Source organism: Lutjanus erythropterus, chromosome 6 (genome assembly GCF_056507025.1).
Source record: "Lutjanus erythropterus isolate fLutEry1 chromosome 6, fLutEry1.hap2, whole genome shotgun sequence".
Taxonomy (NCBI): Eukaryota; Metazoa; Chordata; class Actinopteri; order Lutjaniformes; family Lutjanidae; genus Lutjanus; species Lutjanus erythropterus.
In genome coordinates this window covers 15,952,568-15,974,263 of record NC_139322.1, presented here as the reverse complement: position 1 = coordinate 15,974,263, position 21,696 = coordinate 15,952,568, and the positions used below count along the sequence as shown (strand labels likewise).

The window sequence follows — 21,696 nt, the reverse complement described above, 5'->3', positions numbered from 1 at the left end:
GTTTAATCTCTCCTAGTCCAAACAGCCCTAACAGGGCAATTCCAGAACATCTGGAGTTCAAGGACACTGGGACGGATAGCAAGCATCTGCAAACCTGCCATCATCTGTGATAAATGTATGAACAAACCGTAGTACTCCATTCAAACATCTGAAATACACATAAAGACAACCCTCATACTTCTTCTTTGCACAAAACAAGCATTTTATTGCAAAATAAAATGAATAAAACATGATTATACTGTTAAATTGTCTTTTTATGAAATTTAATCACAGTTTTTTGTCAAGCTTTGTCCTGGGGCTGTTTCTTAGTCTGCAAGACCAAAGTTACAATGAAGTGGGTTTCTTTGAGTGCTTTGACTTTTTTTTTTTTTTTTTTTTTAGGCTTTTTTTCTGTTTGCATCTCTTTCTGCATGTTTAATTGTTTTCATGTATCAGCTCCAGTATTATAATAAACCCCTCACCTCTGACCCTGCATCACTCACACGTGGGCTCATTACATGCTTTTATATAAATGGCACCAAAATTTTGCATTGACGTGACCTTTATTTATCTCCTGCAACCAGCTGCTACGGAAAAACTCAAAATAAACTCTGTGTTTGGGCGAGCGGAATGCCTCATGCAGTTATCCAACTGGGCAAGTAAAAATAAATGTGATGTCTTGGCAGTTCTGATCCCAAACACACTGTGCAGTGGAATAATGAGCAACCGTCCTGTTTTTGGCTTACAGTGTCCCTCTAGCCACCAAAAACTGACCAGTGTTCCCATTATATAACATTGCATTAATTATCACCGCTGCTTCAGAGCTTGCAACTATGAAATGCCATGAAGTTGCGATATGACTCTGCAGAGTTGTCCACGTCACTGAGCTCAAAGCTAGTTAGCAACTATGAGTCATTCTGATTTTTTTTTCACCATAACAGAAAATCTTGATCATCTGATCCCCATGGCTTCCAGCTCCACAGCTCCAAACCACATGCAATTTTAGGCTATTTTAATTTTCTTTAGCCTAACTTGTAGCTGGTGACTCACTTTCACTTTTTTTTTTTAACAATTTCCATTATGGACAAGTAAGTTTGGTTGTCACAAACGAAAAAACTTCTGCTACTGGCTGAAAAAGCTTAATGTCAAGGCCTGAAGTCAATAGGTTTTTTGAATGGGCTTTTTGGTTAGAATTATATATCTTGAAAAAGGCAGTTGATACCAAGTGCATAAATAAGACTACAGAGATTGTAGTCAGCGTGGCTGATACAAATTTTTCTGAAAAACACATTTAAAGACTAGTCCGGAGTTAAAACAACTTTGTAAAAGTAATTACATAGTCAAATAAATTTTTAAGACTTCTCAAATTGTATTTAAGGCCTGAATATTGGATTTTAGACCTTTTGAGGACCTGCAGAAACCCTCCTAAATTCTGGATTGGCCTACAAACATATATAATCCCTGAAGTACTCAATGACAGCCCGATGGTGCAGGATGTATCACTCGTCTTATTATGGTGGTTGAAGATTAGATGCCTTGGTCAAGGACTCTTTCTGTCTCTGTCAGGGGTGTTTTTTCATAATGTCATGTATTCTACATGGTTGTGTTGTAATGGACTGTATTATGTAAAATGTAAAAATTATATTTTGTCTGCACACATTTACTTACAATTTTATATTTTTACTCTACTACACTTCAAGAGGTTGTGTTGTATTTTCTACTCTACTCCACTACATATATTTAACAACTATAGATATTAGTTACTTGTTGCTTTATTACAGATTCAACTACAGTAACAGTATATAAACTTGTTAAAATTAGCTCAATGCTGACAGCACACACATGCTTATCCATCCTGCAGTGTACTTCATATGCTGCTACTCATTCAATTTGCACAGTTACATTTTTCAAGATGTGTTTTTTTTTGCATTGCAATGGCTGCATCCCAGTGTCTATTGTTGTTTCAGCTTGATGTTTTTTTACAACTCCTCTCCTTGCCTTGCTACATAACCAATTACCCTGTGGGGACAAAAATGAAGTAGTGCTTCCATATGTGTTTCAGCACACCTGATTCAAATGATCAGCTCGTTATCAAGCCTTTGCAGAAGTGTGATAACGAGCTGTTGATTTGAAACAGGAGTGTTGAGGCAAGACAACATGTGAAACATGCGGGACAGTGGGTCCTAACATAACAGTCTGAATGATACAATTACATGTTGGCCTACTTTAAAAATTTTAAGTGCATATTGCTTCTAACACTTATTTATGTGCACTGAAGCGACATTTTGAACATGTAATGGAGCATATATTTATATTGTAATTTCTACTAAAGTAAAAGTTTGCAGTACTACTTCCACCACAGTGCAGTCCAACACCATTAACTACAGCCTCAAAAACTACCAGACTGGCTACTACCAGTTCATTCATTCATTCATTGTCTGTAACCGCTTATCCTTGAAGGATCGCGGGGGGCCGGAGCCAATCCCAGCTCACATTTTGTGAGAGGCGGCGTACACCCTGGAGAAGTCACCAGTTCATCACAGGGCGACAACAACCAGTTGACTGTCTCCAAAAAAAAAAAAAAACCCTGAGCATAAGCCTCAGAAAGGCAGGAAGAACATAAGTAAAGATGGACGATGTATCTTCACCTCCTCTCACTGTTCAAAAACGAAGCTAAAATATTAAAATATCCCGGATACGAGGGCTGCTGTCTTGCATTGGTGACATAATTTGGAGCCAGAGTCTGCACAGTAGGCCATTAATATACTCTTGTTCTGTAAAACTCTCTTAATAATGTGATCAGGCTCTACTTGCACCATGAATGCCACCTCATTTTTCACCCCTGTGGTGTAATGGTGTGGCTCAAATCGTGACATTTAAAAAGCAAAAGGTCATTGTCCCTCTGCTGTGCCATCTAATGCACACAAGGAGTTGAAATTCCTGGCAGATACAAGATCTGCCTCATGAAACCATACATGTGATTTATGTCTTAACTTTTGGGTTTGTTTGACTCGCAGCAAGCAGTGTGGCTGTATGGACGTCTGTCGGTCAGTCAGTCCGTCGGTCAGTCAGTCCACCACTTTGATCCAAATCAAAATATGTTAACAACTATAGGATGAATTACCGTGAAACTGTGTACAGAAATTTATGGTCTCCAGAGGATGAATCCTACTGACTTTGGAGATTCCCGAACTTTTTCCCGTAGCACCACGAGCAAATCAAAGTTTTCACTTTTCCTGTAAAATAAGTCAACATCTACTGAATGAACTGACAGATTATACAGACATTTATGGTTCAGCACCATCAGGGGAAAAATTTCAATGACATTCAGCCTTCATTCAGTACTGTTTTTAGAGTTTCACATTTTCTTCCAATAAAAACGTCTATTGTGAGTGTGCAGACAGATGTGCAGCATGAACATAGCCTGTCACACTGTCATGACTTTTTTTCCCGGTGCAACCATGTTTTATGCTTTATTACCAGACATATTTAGTTTAATTTCATTCATCATTTAATTATTTCATGTATGATCTACTCTGCAGTTATTAATTTATGAACATCACTTAACACAAAGACAACAACTTCATCATTAAATCCACATGTTGCTGGTGTGTGTGTGCATTGGCCATTAAATACTGTATATTTCCTCATGGGAAGCTGTTATTTAAGTGTTGAAGCATGTCAAAATGTAATAAAGCTGTAATTTAAGTTAAACAATTCCATAAAAACAGAGGGGGGGTTACTGCAAACAGAACCTCCACCCAATATAATGCAAGTGTCCTTGTAATCCAATTTTCTGCTTTACTGCTTTTAAAAAACAGTGTTTGCAGGGAATGCCAAGGAATACACTACAACTGAATTAAAGCCAGTGGGAGAAATGATTTACACATTTGCTGCACATGTGTAGATTCACAAACTGATTACATTCTGTTATGTATGAGGACAAAGACCCATTACAAGCCAAAACCAGCAAGATCTCGCTGTTGCTACAGACGTGGCAACAGGGCAAGTTACTGTTTCCAATAAAGCTTTTCTTTATCAAGAAAATACACAAGGAAGACACAAATCATCAACACGCACTAACGTTACTTTGATTCAAACTATGAAAAAGATGTGACACAGACAGCAGCTCACTAACTTGTAACTGTATTTGTGTAAACCCTTGTGGTTTAAAAATGAATTTGTCTCAGTGGTACATTTTAATCCTGCCTGACAGCACTGGTGGATTTCAGACTGGAAAAAAATGGACACTGAAATTGTAATTGTAAAAACTTGTACTGTCTATATACTCTCTCTGTATATTAAAATATATTTGGATAGACTAACCTATCTAACCTACATCACTGCTCTTTGCTAACAGCTACAGCTGAGTGGGTGTGTCGATTTGAGAAACACACAAAAAAAAAAATGCATGCATGATGGATTCACCCTGTACGGGGTGTAAGAAATCTTGAAAGTCCATAAAAATATCAGGAAAACTCATCTCTGATCAATATTCACAGTAAATGATCTGCTCAAAATCCACCCAAATCAAGCATTTTGCACAAACTTCCTGCAGTTGTTGTGTACAATTATTTGTGTTAATTGTACAGTTTATCAGTTGTTCTGCACTGTTACATTACATGACATTATGTCACGTAATTTTACGTTAAGTTACCTTATATTGTATATAATATGAAATATCCATAATGGTAATCTTAAACCATCTTAACCGTGCTATACCATGTGTTGTATAATAATAAATACACCTATTTTGTATCTCATAAAATATATCACTTTGTCATGGGTGGTCTGTTTAACCACTGGAACCAGGACTAAAACAAAAAAGGCAATTTCCATTGAAATTTTGTTGTGAATGCTGGATGTTGAAAACCTGATTCTAAACTATATTGCTGATTTTATAAGCTGAATCATATCATAAAAACTGATGCAAGTGAACTGAAAGTAAACAAATAGGTGACAAAGGTTAAACATACCACAATACATAAAGAAAGATGCCACCCAGCACATATTTTTTTGCACGTTTAAGCACGCTCAGAGTGCTTATATACACACACACACAAACACTCAGAGCCACACACATGCGCCATTATGAAAGACATATTTTGCCCCAGGCGAGATGTTCTTGATGGGGAGAGACATGAATGAGTTTGAGAGTGAAAAGCTGGTTTCCCCAGACGCTCTGCAGGGGCTGCACTCAGTCCACTTAAACCTTTTTGTAGAGTGCTAAAAGTGTTTGACATGAGAGCATGAATCAACAGGCACAGGACGAACCTCTGGCAGAAAACATTTGAAACAAGTCTACGGGTCTGAAATTCATCCATCCACTGAGCAAAACACCTCTTTTTGAGAACAAAACAAAACAAAACAAAACAAAACAAAACTGCAGTAAACCAGCAGAAACAGAGGAAAAAGTCAGAAGCATTGGCTGCATAAAAAAATAAAATGTGTGTATATGTTAATGCTCTTAACTGGTTGAGCAGATGGAGGCTGACATATGAAACTAGGAGGTGGAGTGTTTGACAGCCAAGTAAAGGCCTGATAGAGCAGATCCTCGACTGGAGCACAACCACTTGTTTAGGCACCACTATCATACACAGTACACACATACAACCAGGACTGGATCATGGACTGTCTATTAAAGGGACAGTTCCCCTAAAAATGAAAATTCAGTCACCCTCATGCTGATTGAGAGTCGGGTTCATTTTGTTAGTTGACACAACAGTGCTGGAGTTTCAAAGGAAAACAGCGGTGCAGAATCTCCCAAAAAACGGAAGTGGGGGCGCCCTGATAGCTCAGGTGGTAGAGCGTGTGCCCCATGTACTGAGGCCGTTAGTCCTCTGCAGCAGCTGCTGGTTTGACTCCTGTGTGCGGCCTATTTGCTGCGTGTCATCACCTCTCTCTCTACCCCATTTTCTGTCATATCTTCAGCTGTCATGGTCAAAATAAATAATGGTAACCAGTTTTCAAATGTAAAAAACACACCACCGTCACACCACACACACCCAATTCAAGCAGTATGCATGTGCACGTGAATGTGGCTTCCACCTAACACCTACAACCACATGGTATAAATAACATATTTTTTAATCATCTTGGGGTGTTAGGAGACCTGGATTACAGCAGGCGAGCAGTATAGAGGCATTTTATGTTTTTAGTCTGTTTTATTTTTTGTTTAAAAACTGGTCACCATTCACTTCCATTGTTTGGGAGTTTCTGTGACACTGTTTTCCTGTGAAACTCCAGCAGTGTTTTGTGGACTAAAAAACTAAAACCCGGCATTCAATCAGCATGAGGTAGATAATCACTTAATTTTAATTTTTGGGTACACTGTCCCTTTAAATAGGTTGAGCACTATTTAAAGCACGATCTATGGTTGTAGTGAGTTGTTTGTCCCCGCCCACTCAAAACTCAGGCTGCAGGGACACTGGACACGAGATCAACATTATATGTGGACACTGACGAGACAAGTCGACGACAAGTCCTCCGCTGTAAGTTGATCAGCTGTTTATATAGCTGTCAGTTGACTGTTGATGTAAAGCTAAACCCATCATCCTGAAAATAAAGCCCACTGCTCTGAAAAGGAGTTTGAGTTCAGTGACTGCCTGCCTCACTGTCCACCAGACTCCATTAATATATTGCTCAGTGTAACATCTGCTCCTTCTAAAACATTATTAATGATTTCTTTTGACTTATAAACAGACACTAATTTATTCAGTGAACATTTGGCATTAATTATAACTTTAGTAGGTCTGGCCTGAAATGGATATTTCAAAGGAGATCATGCTGGCTGCCGTGTTGTTGTCAGAGAAGCCTGTATTTCAATTTATCATAGTGCTTCCTTAATATCTAATGACATATAATTATCATTTTATGGTTTAGTACAGTAAATATATTACAAATTTCTCCTTTAAACATCTGAAAACAAATACAAATAAAATTCATTTTGCATATTCAACATTTACAGTTAGTCAGATTACCCTCATAAAAACAGCAGGTTTGTCAATTTCAGTGTAAATAAAAAGGAATAAAAACACAATTATCCATAAACTCCATTATCCACAAATCATGATTACCATTAACAAATCTGGCGACCTGGCAACCTGAACTTCATTGTTTGTAATAAAAAATGCTAACTTAAATTAATTAAAATATTAAGCTTATATATCATATTTACAATAAAACTTATTAATCATTATAATATCCAGAATATATTTCATATTTATAATAAAAAATGACTAATTATTAAAATATTAATCAAGTATATAATATTAGTGATAAAAAATGATGAGGCCTAATTATTGATATATTTTGAATATACATCATATTCTAATCAGAATGTATTAATTATTAAAATATTCAGCATATTAATAATATTTGTAATAAAAATGTAATCAGGTAATCCCTGACAATGAAACTGTAATCTAATTTCAAATGTAATTTGGGTTGATTATAGTTGAACATTTTTGTAATCTGATTACATAATCCCAGTTAGGTGAAGTCCACAACTAACCAACCTCGCCCACAACCGGAGCTGAAAAAGTTTACCAGTTTCCTGCATCGATCTCTTTCTTTCTCAGTTCTTCACACACTCAAAACAGCAGATGTGAGCACTAACACTCATCTCTGTATCCCTGAAATGACATAATCTCGTTTCCCTAACTTTCCCTCACTCACACGTGTGCACGCACACAGTCAGGCACCCACACTGACACTCACACACACTGACGCACTCACGACCGCACTCACTCCTCTCCCATCAGTCTGTGGCAGGTTTCGTCACTCACCCTGGCTGTTGGGTCCCCCCTCTCCCTCCTCGCAGTCCGTCATGTTGTTCAGCATCCTCTCGTCTCCTCAGGCTGTGCGCACTGAGCGCCGCACTTGATCCTGTTGCTTAGGAAAAAGCTCTGGGTGGGCTGGAGCCTACAACAAGATGCGCTTTACTTCTGCGTCTCTCTGGCTCTTTCCTCTTCCCTCTGGTAACTCACTTAAAAAAAAATCAATACAGAATAAGAAAGCAATATTTTATCCTCCTTTTCACTTGTCTGTTGCCTGATTCCCTGTGCCTCTCTTCAGGAGGAGGATGGAGAGACTGAGTGAGGCTGCAGGGGAGAGTTGATGATGGTGCTCAGTGTCACTCACATGCACGCTCTCGGTCTCCGTGTGCCAGTCGCCCCCCAGTCAGTTTAAGCCCGATGACTACATTCATCATGTATTCAGAAGGTATTATCCCTCCCTTCCTCCCTCCCTCCCTCCCTCCCTCTTTCTGTCCCACACGCACGTTCATCATCATCCATCTCATCATGAGAGAGGGATGGATGGATGCGGTGGGATTGAGAGACAGAGGGGATGCACGTCAGATAACAAAGTACTGCCTCCTGAGATTAAGCATCTCCTTTGATGTTCTTTTCAGATGGAAGACGAGATTCCATTTCATTAGTGTGTGTAACATGTCTCTTTTGTTATTTTTGCCCCCACCCTGCCTCTTTCTTCTTTCATATTTTTTCCTGCGTGGTCAAGGCCCATTATCTGTGGAAAGGCTGCAGGCTGCACTTGTATAACTCTGTGAACTTACTGTCACCACACACACTGGTTGAACTGCCCCGACATTATTTTGGTCTCCTGGATAAGAGCGTGGGTGAGACTATTTTCTGAATTTTAGCTTTTACGTTTGCTTTTTAGTTTAAGTTTTGTAAGTGGACTTAATACTCTGGTAAAACAGACTCAATCTAAGGCAAAAAGCCTGGCTGGATGTCATCATACACAGTGATTCAAACCTTCCTGACTACATCAGTGATACTGCATTTTTCCACCTGAGAAATATTGTGAAAATCAGACCGTATCTTGCTTTTCCTGATGCAAAGAAAATGACTCATGCCTCAGTGTTCTTGCGCTCTCGGATTATTGTGGTGCTGTTTTGACTTCTTTACAAAATAAATAAATAAATAAGCAAGGAAGCAAGAAGACGTCTTTTACAAAATGCAGCTGCCAGAGTGAAAGTTCAGTCAGAGGGACTATACCTTTGCATGTCTGAGCCTGTAGCTTATTTCTCTTTTCATCCCGGCTTTCACTCCTTTTATAGATGCTAACTCATAATTTCGTTGCTGTCACTGTCTGGGGCTGACAGTTATGGTATCAGCTGGTCACATCTGTCAAACCTTTACATATAAAATATGTATATTTAAATATGTTTCTAGCTTTTTTCATTTTCAGTCCATCATGCTGCTGATATGTGTGTCCCTCAACCTCCTCATCACCACCCAGTCTTCACAGATTCATCAGCTACATCATTTCATCAGCCTCATCAGTTCCAGCAGAGTCATCAACTATCTCCACCACCACCAGTGCCTGGACTCCATGGGAGGATTGATCTTGCTGTTGCTCAGGGCCAGCACCCCTCCATTACAAAATCTCCCCGTGGACTGTAAGCGCCAAAGACTTTTTGTCAAGACCAATTATCACATATCATTTGTATAGGAAAAAATATCTTTATTTCAGTCACTTGTCTCTTCTGATTGAAACTGTACAATGCAAATTCTTTAAGAAACATCTCAAGACTCACCTTTAGAATCTTGCTTCTTGGATCCTTGCTTTTATTAAATCCTAAGAAATGTATATTTTAATAGATTGGACTTACAGTGTTTTTTGTGTTGCTAACTTTAACTTTGTTTTAAATGAGTTTCTTTAATTGATACAATTTAATGTACAGCGTAATATAGGACAGCTTAAGCTTCTTTTTCTTCTTCTTCTTCTACTTATTATTATTGTTGTTGTTATTGTTATTATATATCTCTAAATTATATGGAATGTGGTTTAAAAAATAACTTTGCATCAAGAAGTTGTGTCAAATTACTTGCATTCTTTGACTTCTGTTGGAACACATATCAATAATTTATCAATAAATTGTAATTATTGCACGAGGTCACCTAAAGGACCCTGAGCTCCAATGAAATTTCACTTTGTAAGGACGGCAGCATCCTGCAGCTTAATTAATAGAAATTATAGATTGTGACAAATGACGAATGAAAGAAAAAGAGGGATGTGGCACAGCTGGTTGACGGGGGTGAAGGGGACAAGGAGACAAAACTGCAAGAAGATTCGAGGAGTGAAGTGAGGAGAGCCTAGAAGATGAGGCAAAAAAAAAAAAAAGGAGTCACTCACAGGTGGCTGTAAAGGACTAAAAAACTGCAAGCTTGTGGATTATATGTTCTTGCATGGTGTGTTTATTATGCCATACTGAAGTTTAGAGAGCATCTCTAATCCACGCCACCTGCCTAGTGATAAAGATAGCATGGCCAAAAACACAACTGGCATTTAATGGATGACAGGAGAAAAAAACAGCTTTTTTCAAACCATTAGTATTTGTTTGCTTGACATTATGTCACAGTGAACTGTGCCCATCTCTGGATAGATGATCTCTGAATTTTGGCAGATGTTCAGAGAGACTTTATCCTCACTGACTGGCACCAGCTACAGACTGCATCATGTTCACTTGTGTCACGCCGTAATGCTAATATTTCAAACATCATGGTTTCTTCTAGCTCCTCTGTAATTAGTATAAGGCACACAAAAAACCTATCATAATGTTTGAGTAACATGAAGAAGGAGGAGAAGAAAGGAATACTAATGTAGTCAAGGAGAGATGTGTTGAAATTGGTCAGTAGGTGGAAGCTGGAAGGGGGTTACAGAGTTACAGAGTGGGTCACAAGAGGGGAAGATGCAATTTATAAGGATAATGGTGCTTTTTAGACTATAATCAAGCACATTTCCCCACCAAACACCGTCATTATTTGATGCTGTCTTTTGGGCTAAATCTGGTCGGCCCATTGTGGCATTTATTTAACCCTAAAAAACATGCTGGAAACTGACCTGTCTTTAGTCTGTCTGATTTGGTCCAACTGTAGCCAAAAATGTTGAAAATTGAGCTGTGTTTTATCCAAACCACCATTTGAACATGTTTTGGGCTAAATCTGGTCGGCCCATAGCCTTTATTTAGCCTCAAACTTGACAAAGGAAATTACTCTGTTTAATCTGTCTGATTTGGTCCAACTGTAGCCCAAAATGTTGGAAATTGACCTGTGTTTTGTCCAAGATCATATCAGAGCAAACTGAGCACCAAATATAATTTGAACATCGTCTTTTGGACTAAATTTGGTCGACCCATCATGGCTTTTATCACGCCCAAAAATGGACGTTGAAAACTGGGCTGTGATTACTCTGTCAGTTTCAGACCACATTTAGCTCTAATACAGCCATGAGAATAATATCACATTACAGCAACTGGGGAAGTGTATCTCAATGAAAACAGCTGTTGTGTTGTGTTGTGTTGTGTTGTGTTGTGTTGTGTACACCACATCCAAATCAGTCTTGGAACATATTCACTGCTGTTCAAAAACTTATATATATTTGTATATAAATGACCAATTTGTGAGGTTACTGCTCTTTAATATAAAATTTATTGATAAAAATTATGTTTTCCACTGCTTTATGACACACACACACAAACTAGCGAAATGAGACACAGAAGAATGACAGTTTGTTAGACATGAAATCAAGACATGAGGTATATAACAGTCCAATACAACTGCAATGGAGCAACATTATCATGTCTCTGGTCCCCTGACAAATTTAAGTCCAATATTCACTCTCTTTTCAGCTCAGTTTTGGTCTCCACCACATATCTGACTGTTCAGCAGCTAACTTTTAAGCTTTTACTTTGGATTTGAGGTTAGATTTTTGGAGATTCCTTTCTGAAAACTGCTGCCTACTGTGAGTAAAAACAACACTATGAGGCTAGTGAGAGTGAACCAAGATAATAAAGTTCTGTCCATAAAATCAAACAATGTGTTGAACGCTATAATGCTGTCGAGCTGAGGGGAACTCCAGAGTCAGCTGGGTTTGTGGGTTTGTTGCTACAAACAACCCCTTTCTCATGTAATTTTTTAGTAAAGCCCCCCGTCTCTGTCTCTCTGTCATGCCCTATAATTTCCTGCACCACACCATGCCTGGACTGTACACTGTAGGTTGCATGTACATCAACTTTGCGTGTGGCCTAACTCACTGTTTCCCTGCCCTGTCAGTGAGAGTGGGCTGCTGGCTGGGCTTTGATTGGCAGGGAGCCTGAGAGCCATCTTCATCTGGGCCAAGCGGCTTTAGCTCTTAACCCATGGGCACCACCCTCCCTCCCTCCCCCTCCTCCCTCCATCCCTCCCCGCCTGTCTGCTGCTGTGGCACATGTGGCTCTGGATACTACTGTTCACACTCTCATTCACACCTATGTTGGTATACAAAAGCATGCGAGCACATGCAACAAAACAACAAGCAAGTTACCTACGAAGAAAGCTTTGCAAACACAACCACACGCACACGTACACACACTCACACACAAAGTTTCCGATGCCCTAATCCTGCAGATTAAGGCCATGAGCGCTGGATTGAAATGCACTTTTTCTTTTTCCCGATCAAGCGCAAGGCCTGTTCTGTGGCTTGCAGTTCTTTATTCAGCTCCTCTGGCAGCTGACCACCCCAAGATGATGACATATCACCTTTGTCACACCTTCAGCTGAAAAGCTTTTATACTGGGCAAACCCAATGGACATATGGACTGTAAATAATCCAAATAAAACTTACTTATTTTAAATAAACCAGTCTATGCTGCTGCGTAGTGTGCTGAGGGGATGATTTTCCCCTCACAAAAAGCCAGTCGTATTTTTTCCATTGGATTTTAGATTATTGCAGAAAACAATCAACACCAATAAAACTACTAATTAGTATAATAACAACAATGGAATCAATTAAATGAATGAATGAGTGAAAATTCTTTATTTCGAAAATGTAAAAATTGAAAAATAAATAAAACAATGGAAATAAATGAAAAAAGATATTTACAAAAAAGTCAAATAAACAAACACCACTGAAAACAGTGTGTATGACCGGCTATGTCAATGTGACATGTTCTGCAGATAAATTAATCAAAGCTTTCCATGTTGAATTATATCAAATAAAAAAAGGTTTGTATTTGCTTAAATTTCATATTATATGCCTGTACGATATAATACAATACCATACCATACTATATGAACCTATATGATATGATACAAAACAACACAATACAATACGACATGATAGGATATGATACAAAATTATACAAAACAATGCGAAATGATACAATATGATACGATACGAATATGAAGCAATACAATCACACGATGTGAAATGATATGATACAATATGATGTGAAATTATACAATACAATACAATATGATATGATATGATATAATATATTATATTTATTATCCTTTATTACAGTAATAGTATGAAAATACATAGAAAGACATACTGTACCATTTCTTCATCACCATCATGAACATCATCATCATCACTGACAAACTTAAACCTGTTTATCATTTTCAGTGTTAGGTCAGGTTAGGTCACTGTCAGGTTATCAGTAGCCGTGATGCAGCTCACACAGATCTGCAGGTCTTGAAGGTGACAGAGTACAAAATGCAAAAAGTCCTTTAATACCTAGAGACGCAGCCTTGTCTTTGTTATTGGCAGCGCTGTCCAGGGAGGTTTAAGATTTACGACTGATACGGGGCTCTGGGAGCAGTTGGGAGGAGGGATGAGAGATAGAGCTGTTCTGAATTTGTCCCTGAGCTGGACCCTGCGAGGACATCCAAAGGCACAAATGATCTCTGGTCCTGCCCTCTAAACCATCTGTCTGTCAACACCAGCATGAACAACAGGGAGAGAAATATACACAGTACGCCCCTCCTGCACCCCCCCCCCCCCCCACCTGTGAGCCACCCATCCTCCCTTCCCCCAACCTAAAAAAGCACTTCAGCTATCAGCACATTTCAAAGAGGCCTGGATCAATTACTTGTTCCTAACATTAAGATTTCTTTGACACTTAAAAGGAATTAGTCAAACATTTTGGGAAATATGCAAATTTGCTTTCTTGCAAAGAGTTGGAGTTTTTTCCATGAAATATGAAACTAACTGCTTTGCTTTGTTATATCTTGATTGAATAATCTGTATAAAAACAAAGTGTTAGGACGATAAGTCGCGTTTACGTGCTGGTCTATATATTTTGGACCAGGTGCAGTGACTGGTGCAGTTCCCAAACTCAAGGCCATGGTGCAGTTTGAAATCTGGAAATCTTATGAGGCTTTGTTTTACTGAATATAACTAAATATTTTAAAATATCGTATATGATTATTTCAAACTTATAAAACTGAAACTGAAAAATGTTTTATTTATCTATTTTTCATGATACCTCAAAGCCCACCTGCAGGGCCTTCACAGCCCACCAGTGGGCCACACTGTGGAAATCACTTATCTACATGTGTAAAATATGTCCTTTTTGTGTTTTAAGATGTCCAAATTAGGAGGAGGACACTTTATATTCTGCTGAGGTAAAAAGTTCAGCTTCATTTCTTTTATTACTTTTTATTACTTTGAAGTGATTCACCTTCTATTCTACATGAATTTCACATTAAAATCACCTGTCTCCTGTTGTGTAGGAAAATATAAAAAGAATGCACATGTGGAATCAATAGAGTGTCGTATCCTTAATGTGTACAAGTGTGATCAAATATGGTCGGAAGTTGAAAGAGCAAGATAACGTACAAGTTCACGGAGACAAGCAGCCATGATTAAGTGTGAAATTAGAAAATGTGCGGCACGTTAAAGGCGTACATTTGTTCTGTGAATGACGAATTTTCTCCTGACCTGAGCTCGACGTGATGAAAGCACTGCAGAGAGAAATGCATGTTTGAGTTGAGATATATCATCTGGATCACAGAGGTGAGAACAGCAGAAAGAGAAAAAGTAGGAATAAATCACAAAGGAAAAATGGTTCACTGCTCACACACAATCCATCTAAGGTCATATTCATATACAGGTATGATTGATTTGATCTGAGACTTTCCACATGATCCAGAAAGAGCTGCCGTTTTCTCAAGATTTAAACCTGCAATATTTTTAACCACTAGGGGCAGCAGACACAAGCTATAATATCACTAATGAGGCTCAGTGGAAATTCAGTCTTTTATACATGATGACATCATGATGGAGTCTAAGACTTTTCACAAAAAATTTTCACATTTGTCATCTTGATTGTGCACATCAATTAAATATATTTCATTCACTCAGAATGAAGTCTGTTTTTTTTCATTAAAATTAAAATTGTAGAAAAGTAGAAAATTTAGAAAAGTAGTAAATTGTGTGTGTGTGTGTGTGTGTGTGTGTGTGTGCGTATGCGTGTGTGTTTGTTTCATTAAACTTACAGTTTCAATTACTTGTTTCAATAACATCGTGTTATATCATTGCAAGACAGTGTTTTATTATTTTTGTTGACTCTTTGAGAGACTCAGTGTCACAGGGGCCTTGGTCCCTGCAGGGCCCCCTAGTGAGTGATCTAATGTCTTCAGGTTCAGGTGCATCCTAAATACAAAAATTACACAGTGGTCAACAAAAACAAACTGCAGTATGAAAAACATGTGGATCAAAAATCACAGTCGGAGATGCAACAACTTCCAACTTCATTCTACATTTTGAAGTTGCACAAAGAACAGTAAGTTGAGACTCTGTTGTTAAAATGACATTAGATTTGGTGAAGAGCATTATGACTTGTTTAGGACTCGAAACTCAAAAGACTTGGGACTTGAGACTTATTTGTGATTTACAAAAAAATGACTTTGTCCCACCTCTGCCTTAAAGCGATCTAAAACTATAAACCCTGATGCAAATCACAGAAGGAAACGGTAAAGGAACAACTATTCAAGGGGGAAACAGACTTCAGTTCAGTTTAAATCATTGATTACAGTTCCATACATGTGCAGTTTATGAGATTATAAAGCTCTCAAACTCTTATTCCTCCTGTCAACTGTTGTATTTTTATTGGATTGAATAGTACAAACCCAGTTATTCATAATGAAAATAAGACATTTATTTGTCAGAGCAGCCTCAGATTTTGGAACTAGATTACTGTAAGAGAAACAGCACGTATACTCAAAAGATTTGAACTTCTTCCAACATAAACATCTTATTGAATGAGTGCAACATGTTTTTCTTATATTCTCATACCAAGGCTAATTGAGTAATAGACCTTCAATAAAATCCAAATTCAGAACACTCAAATAACGTCTTTGCCTGTCACTGAAGAGCCTGTTATCCTTGTTTATCTCATCACAGTAATAATGAATAAAGATACGAGAAAGACAAATTACCAATAATGATGTGTTACTGTGTGACACTTTAATGATGTACTCATTGTACCAAATTGAGCACAACCCCTGAACATGTTCCCTCTCTCTGTGAGAGCCTCTCATCACACGTCTTCTGTCCTTGAGAGTCTTTAACAAATGTTAATAAATGAAAACGGCTTCTGAAAACGTGTCTTAGCAAAATGGCTGTAAATTAATTAAGAATGACAGGGCTATGAAATAAAAATAGTCGATAGACGGGTGGAAAAGAGGGAAGGAGTGCCAGTTGATGAATAATTCAAAAGACTGAGAGATAATTGGCCTGACAATTTATGTCCCCATCTCTCTTACAATGTCAATGAATTTGCATGAGAGGAAGACAAACTTTGTGCAAATTTCTTGCAGCGGTACGAAGCTGGATCTGACTGAACACAGATGCACCCAGAGCCCGGAGTGACACATCCTGCCTCTGAATGTTCCAGCTGCATTATAGAGCAAGAATTTATCACATCTCTTCCACTGAATAGATGCAGTAATATCACATGGGTCAGCAGCCCTCTGATTTCTAATATCTTTACTTGTCTGTGTGTCTTTGCCTTTAGCCTATACGTTTTTATTGTTCTGTCCTCCGATTGACCTCAGTTTGATCTTTGCGACTGGGATTTGACAGGATTTGCCTGAGGGGGTTCAATAAAGCTGAGGGTCACTGTATTGAACAGTATGGATTGCACATATAAGTTGAAAAGGAGGCTGTAAAAAAGGTGCAGCAACATCTCTTTAAAAATAAGGAAAGAGAAGTGCATTCTTTTACTTCTGATGTAAAGGGGCAAGAGATTAGATGAATAAGAAAGCACCTCAGGCAAATACATTTCTGCATGTTACAATATGCGGCTGAGCCATGCTGCGATGCAAGCTGAATAAAATATTTCAATTAAATGTTACATTTGTTTTCTTCACTTTTAAACAAACCAACAACTGCTGAGGAAAATCTTTCTGATATGAGTTGGGCAGATCGTGTTCATGGACAAAGTAATATTAAAATTTTGTTCATGTTCAGTACGTAACTGAACTCAGAACAAGAACCAAGTCATGTGAATTTGGTGCTGTGGAGGCATACCTAATCAGAGACAGAGTCGTGTGTGGGATCAATTCTGATTCCATGAGAGAGACACTTTTGAGAGAAGTTGACATAAAAAAATAAGCCATAAGCTTTCGTCAAGCATCGGAAATAATCAAAACACCACTGAAACAGATGCGCGAGGAAGATAAACATGCGCAGGAGAGTAAACATGTGGATGTGATAAAAGAAAAACACAGACATGAAAGATGACATAGGTCACAGGACAAAAGAAAAGTTTAAATGTAAAAGCTGACAGTTAAAAAACTGAAGATAAAACAACAGAAATTGCAGTTAAAAGAAAATGCAATCTGCAGGTGAACCACAGGAAAAAGGTGCACATGCTCACATTCAATGTGGTAAAGAGCAACGTGAAGCCAATATTAGGAATATTATTATATCCAGATTAGGAAACAGCTAAATATTTCTCAGTCCTTGATTCTAATTCTGGTTTCTGGCAAATCAAACCCCATTTGGACGCTACAGATTTTTAAGGCTTCCACTTTTGGATAAACTCACTGTTCCAGAGGACAGTGAAGAAGGTTTTTGAAGGACTGGATACTGTGGACACATACATTGATGATATCTTTGTGTGGGGTGACACTAAAGATCATCATGACAAAAGACTGAGACAGGTTTTGGAACGAGCAGGACGAAGAACCTGAAACTAAATAAAGAAAAATGCAACATAGGACTGGAGGAAATCAAATACCTTGGACGTATTCTGACTAAAGATGGACAAAAACCAGACCAGAACAAGGTGCAGGCAGTAAAGAACAGGCCAACCCCAGACTACAAAAAAGACATGGAAAGATTCCCGGGAATGGTAAAATATCTGGGGAAATTGATTCCCAATCTGTCTGACCATGCAGCACTGCCAAAAGAGCTCACACAGGATGATGTGATGTGGCACTGGGAGAAGGAGCATGAAGAAGCTCACACCAAACTGAAAACAATGCTCACAGAAGCACCTGTACTGAAATCTCACGACCTCAAACTACCTGTGAAACTATCAGTCGATGAGTCAAAGAGTGGGTTAGGATCTGTGCTTCTACAGGAAGAAAAATCTGGTGCATATGCCTCAAGAGCAAAGACTGAATTAGAACAATGCTGTGCGCAAATTGAAAAAGAAATGCTGGCAAAAGTTTTTGGACTTGAAAGATCAATTTGTTTATGGCAAAGAAGTTAGAGCTGAATCTGATCACAAACCGCTAGAGGTCATTCTTAAAAAGCCACTCAACATGCTTGATCACCTGTTCACATAGTTCTCTTCCCTTATTTAGATATTTGAATTGTTCTGATGCTTTGTATTTGAATGTTGGCAGGCATGCTCAGAAAAGTATGCGAAAACACATGGTACATATGGTATATTATGACTGCTGCTATTTGAAAAAAAAAAACAAAAAACTTTACATTTCTCTTTAGTAACACAGACATGATAAATATTTTGGATAAGGCTTATCATACCATATGCTGAGTAGGAGTTGGATGGCAAGGAGCAACTGATAGACACCGACATCTGCAGCAAATCAATACATCAACTCACTGGTTGTAAAGCCACAGATGGGTGGAGTTACAACATACAGCTGAGGGATAATATAGATCAGGTAAGTGTTCAGGGATGGTGAGCGAAGCATCTATCTTGCTCCGGATTTTTAAATTCTATTAATGATGATTCACTGTGTGTTATATAGGAAACATATCCACTGGGAAAAAAATTTATCATCTATGGTTTCATGGCATGTGAAATGTATGGTTTGTGGTTATTTTGTCTATTTTCCCCAAGTCAGATAATAAAAAATCTAATTAACTGATATTCATTCCCAACTTAAAGAGAACATAGGAACACAGGGCAACACCTGAAGATTTTAAAATAAATGCATGAGGAAATAAATACTATGCACATTATAAATTCTTTTTTGTGAATGCATGATTGCATGAAAAGATATGATAAAAGCACATTTAGTGCACAGAAAACAAAGTGAAGCATCAGTGCTGTCGAGCTACCTGACCTGTCTATACATCAATGTGTATTGTATTTTACTTTATTTGTTTTTTGATTTATTTTAATTCAGGCATTTAAAATCTCCCATTAGAATACTGATATAATATTTGCATTATATTGCAAACACTGTCTACACAGTGGCATCAGTCATGCATCTTCATCTCCATCCATAAATAATCATCCATCTATCCAAAATTCAGCCACATCAGTCTCACCAGAACATAATCAGGCCTCCAAAAATATTCTGAATTGATCTGTCGTTTCATAAATGTTTGTTTTTTTCTAATCAAAGTGGTTAAGCAGTTTTGGTCAGGAAAAAATGTCAAATGGTGTAATCCTTTTTAGCAGTGCAATCCTCTCAGTATGATGACGTACTGTAGCCTGTCTGATGGATCAGTGACAGGCTGCAGCATCTCCTGAGTTCACTCCATGTATCCTAAAACTCAGGACCCTGCCTTTAGTGTAGGTTAGTTGAATAAGAAGAAGGCATTCAGTTCAATCCGAAGTGATTGCAAGCCATGCTAACTTCTTCTGCAGGCAAGTAGCAGAAGAAAAACTCCTTTGAGTCTTGTGTGTTGAATAAAGGGAACAACACAGCAAACAACTGAACCCTTCATCTCAGGTGATCTGCGTGAGCGGAATTGGGGGAAATATGCTCATTGGCGTTCTTGCCAAGAGTTAGGAGGGAAGATTGAGACCACTCTTATATCCATGCATACATAACATACACAGTATCCCCTCCACTAAAAATGTGTTTTTCTTATGTTTATGTCCACCAGGAATGTTTTTATTTGATTTCCCCTGATTATGACTATAGGCAACTACTACTTTGTGTACATTTTCATTTAGAGAGGGTTTTTTTTGTTTTTTATATTCCTATGCTGAGGGGGGAGATGTCTGTGCACTAGACAATTTTCAGAGAAACTAAAAGAAGTAAGAAGTAAATGTGAACGGGCAGGAATGGGAATCTTAATAACAATAGGTTAGATTTTTTGTAAAAATGTAAAAATGTGTTTAATGACATGCATGGACTGTAGATTGATGGCAGTGAGATGGGACAGAAGCTAACTACACCGTTCTCTGATGTTGGTGCACAACAGACCTCTCATAAGAGTGTGGGTCTGACTGAGGCTCAAAAATGTATAACCGAATCTCTCCTATGTTTTTGTGAAAGCTAACACAAGCCATCTTGATGCACAGTCGCACACTGCTCTTTCACTGGTCAACCTTGCACAAGAGGCAATGGTGGGCGGGGCATGAAGCCAAATCCAAAATTTCTCAATCAAGGAGAAAGAGTTGATGTGCTTTTTTAAACTTTTAACTTCGGGAAAACTAATGGCAGAGTATTTGTCATACTATAAACCATGTCTGGAGGGCAACAGTTAGCAGCACATTAGTTTAACACCAAGGTTTTCATATGGATTAAACAAACATGTTAATTTGTGAGCTTTGAAGGTTCCCTTTGCCATGCCAGCTGTTTCCCGTTTCCCATCTTTATACTAACCGAAGCTAAACAGCTGGTGGCCATAGCTTCATATTTTCTGTACAGACATGATAGTTGTATCACTCTCCAGATCTACGCCTTGGCAAGTGCATTTCCCAAAATTCCAAACTATTCCTTTAAGCAGGCTGTCTTTGCATTATCGTTAATGGCATTTATGTTATTTTCTTTTATGTTGAAAGGGAGACATACTCTCCATGTGTATTTCTATGAACTGTCACCAACAGAAATCAAACTCAATAAAAATTGTACTGGTCTACTTTTTTATTTCAAGTTAAAGCACAATAAAGTAAACTCACTGTTCTGCAGACCAGAACAATGACCATGCAATAAATACCATCATTATAAGGCTCACAGTGTTCAAGTAGGGCTGAACTGAAGCTCTAGTTTCTATGTTCCCACCATCAGGAGTATTCCACAGTGATTTCTCTGAAACTGATCCAAGAACATTATGGATTCATTTCTGTTCAGACCTCGTAAATTGTAACCCTGTATGCACAACTGTTTCTTTGCTCTCGAGAGTTGAACTGTGAAGTATTCCTGCTGTGCTGGATGGTGACCAATAGATGGCGACACAGACTGTATGTCTGCTCGTTCTAGTCACTCATGATTATTTGCACCTTTGTACCGTTTAGTCAGCACAGTTGTCAGTCCAAGTGTAAAACCACTGTATTATTCTTGTCACTTCCTCTTCCCGTGTCCTCGTTAGACTGTTTTAAAGGATTTCAAGATTTCTTTTTGCTGTCTTGTTTGACATCCGCCTCCTGTGAGTGTCTGCCCTGAGGTTTTTATTGTTCTGCCCTCTTGAAGGCATGCTGTAATTTGAATTTGGACACTCATCTGAGAAGATTGTTAGGAGTCACAGTGTTTGTACTCCAGTAAACACTGA

The 21,696-nt window shown here is 38.3% G+C and overlaps 1 protein-coding gene across 1 annotated transcript in view; it reads right to left on the bottom strand.

Annotated features, from left to right (window-relative positions):
- slc12a5b (solute carrier family 12 member 5b) overlaps positions 1 to 8,148 on the bottom strand; it is a 55,681-nt gene extending 47,533 nt beyond the window's left edge. The window contains exon 1 of the mRNA XM_084720850.1: positions 7,767 to 8,148. Coding sequence (XP_084576976.1) covers positions 7,767 to 7,821 — 55 coding nt within the window. The 5' untranslated portion in view covers positions 7,822 to 8,148. The remainder of the gene's footprint in view (positions 1 to 7,766) is intronic.
- Positions 8,149 to 21,696: the final 13,548 nt, after the last annotated feature.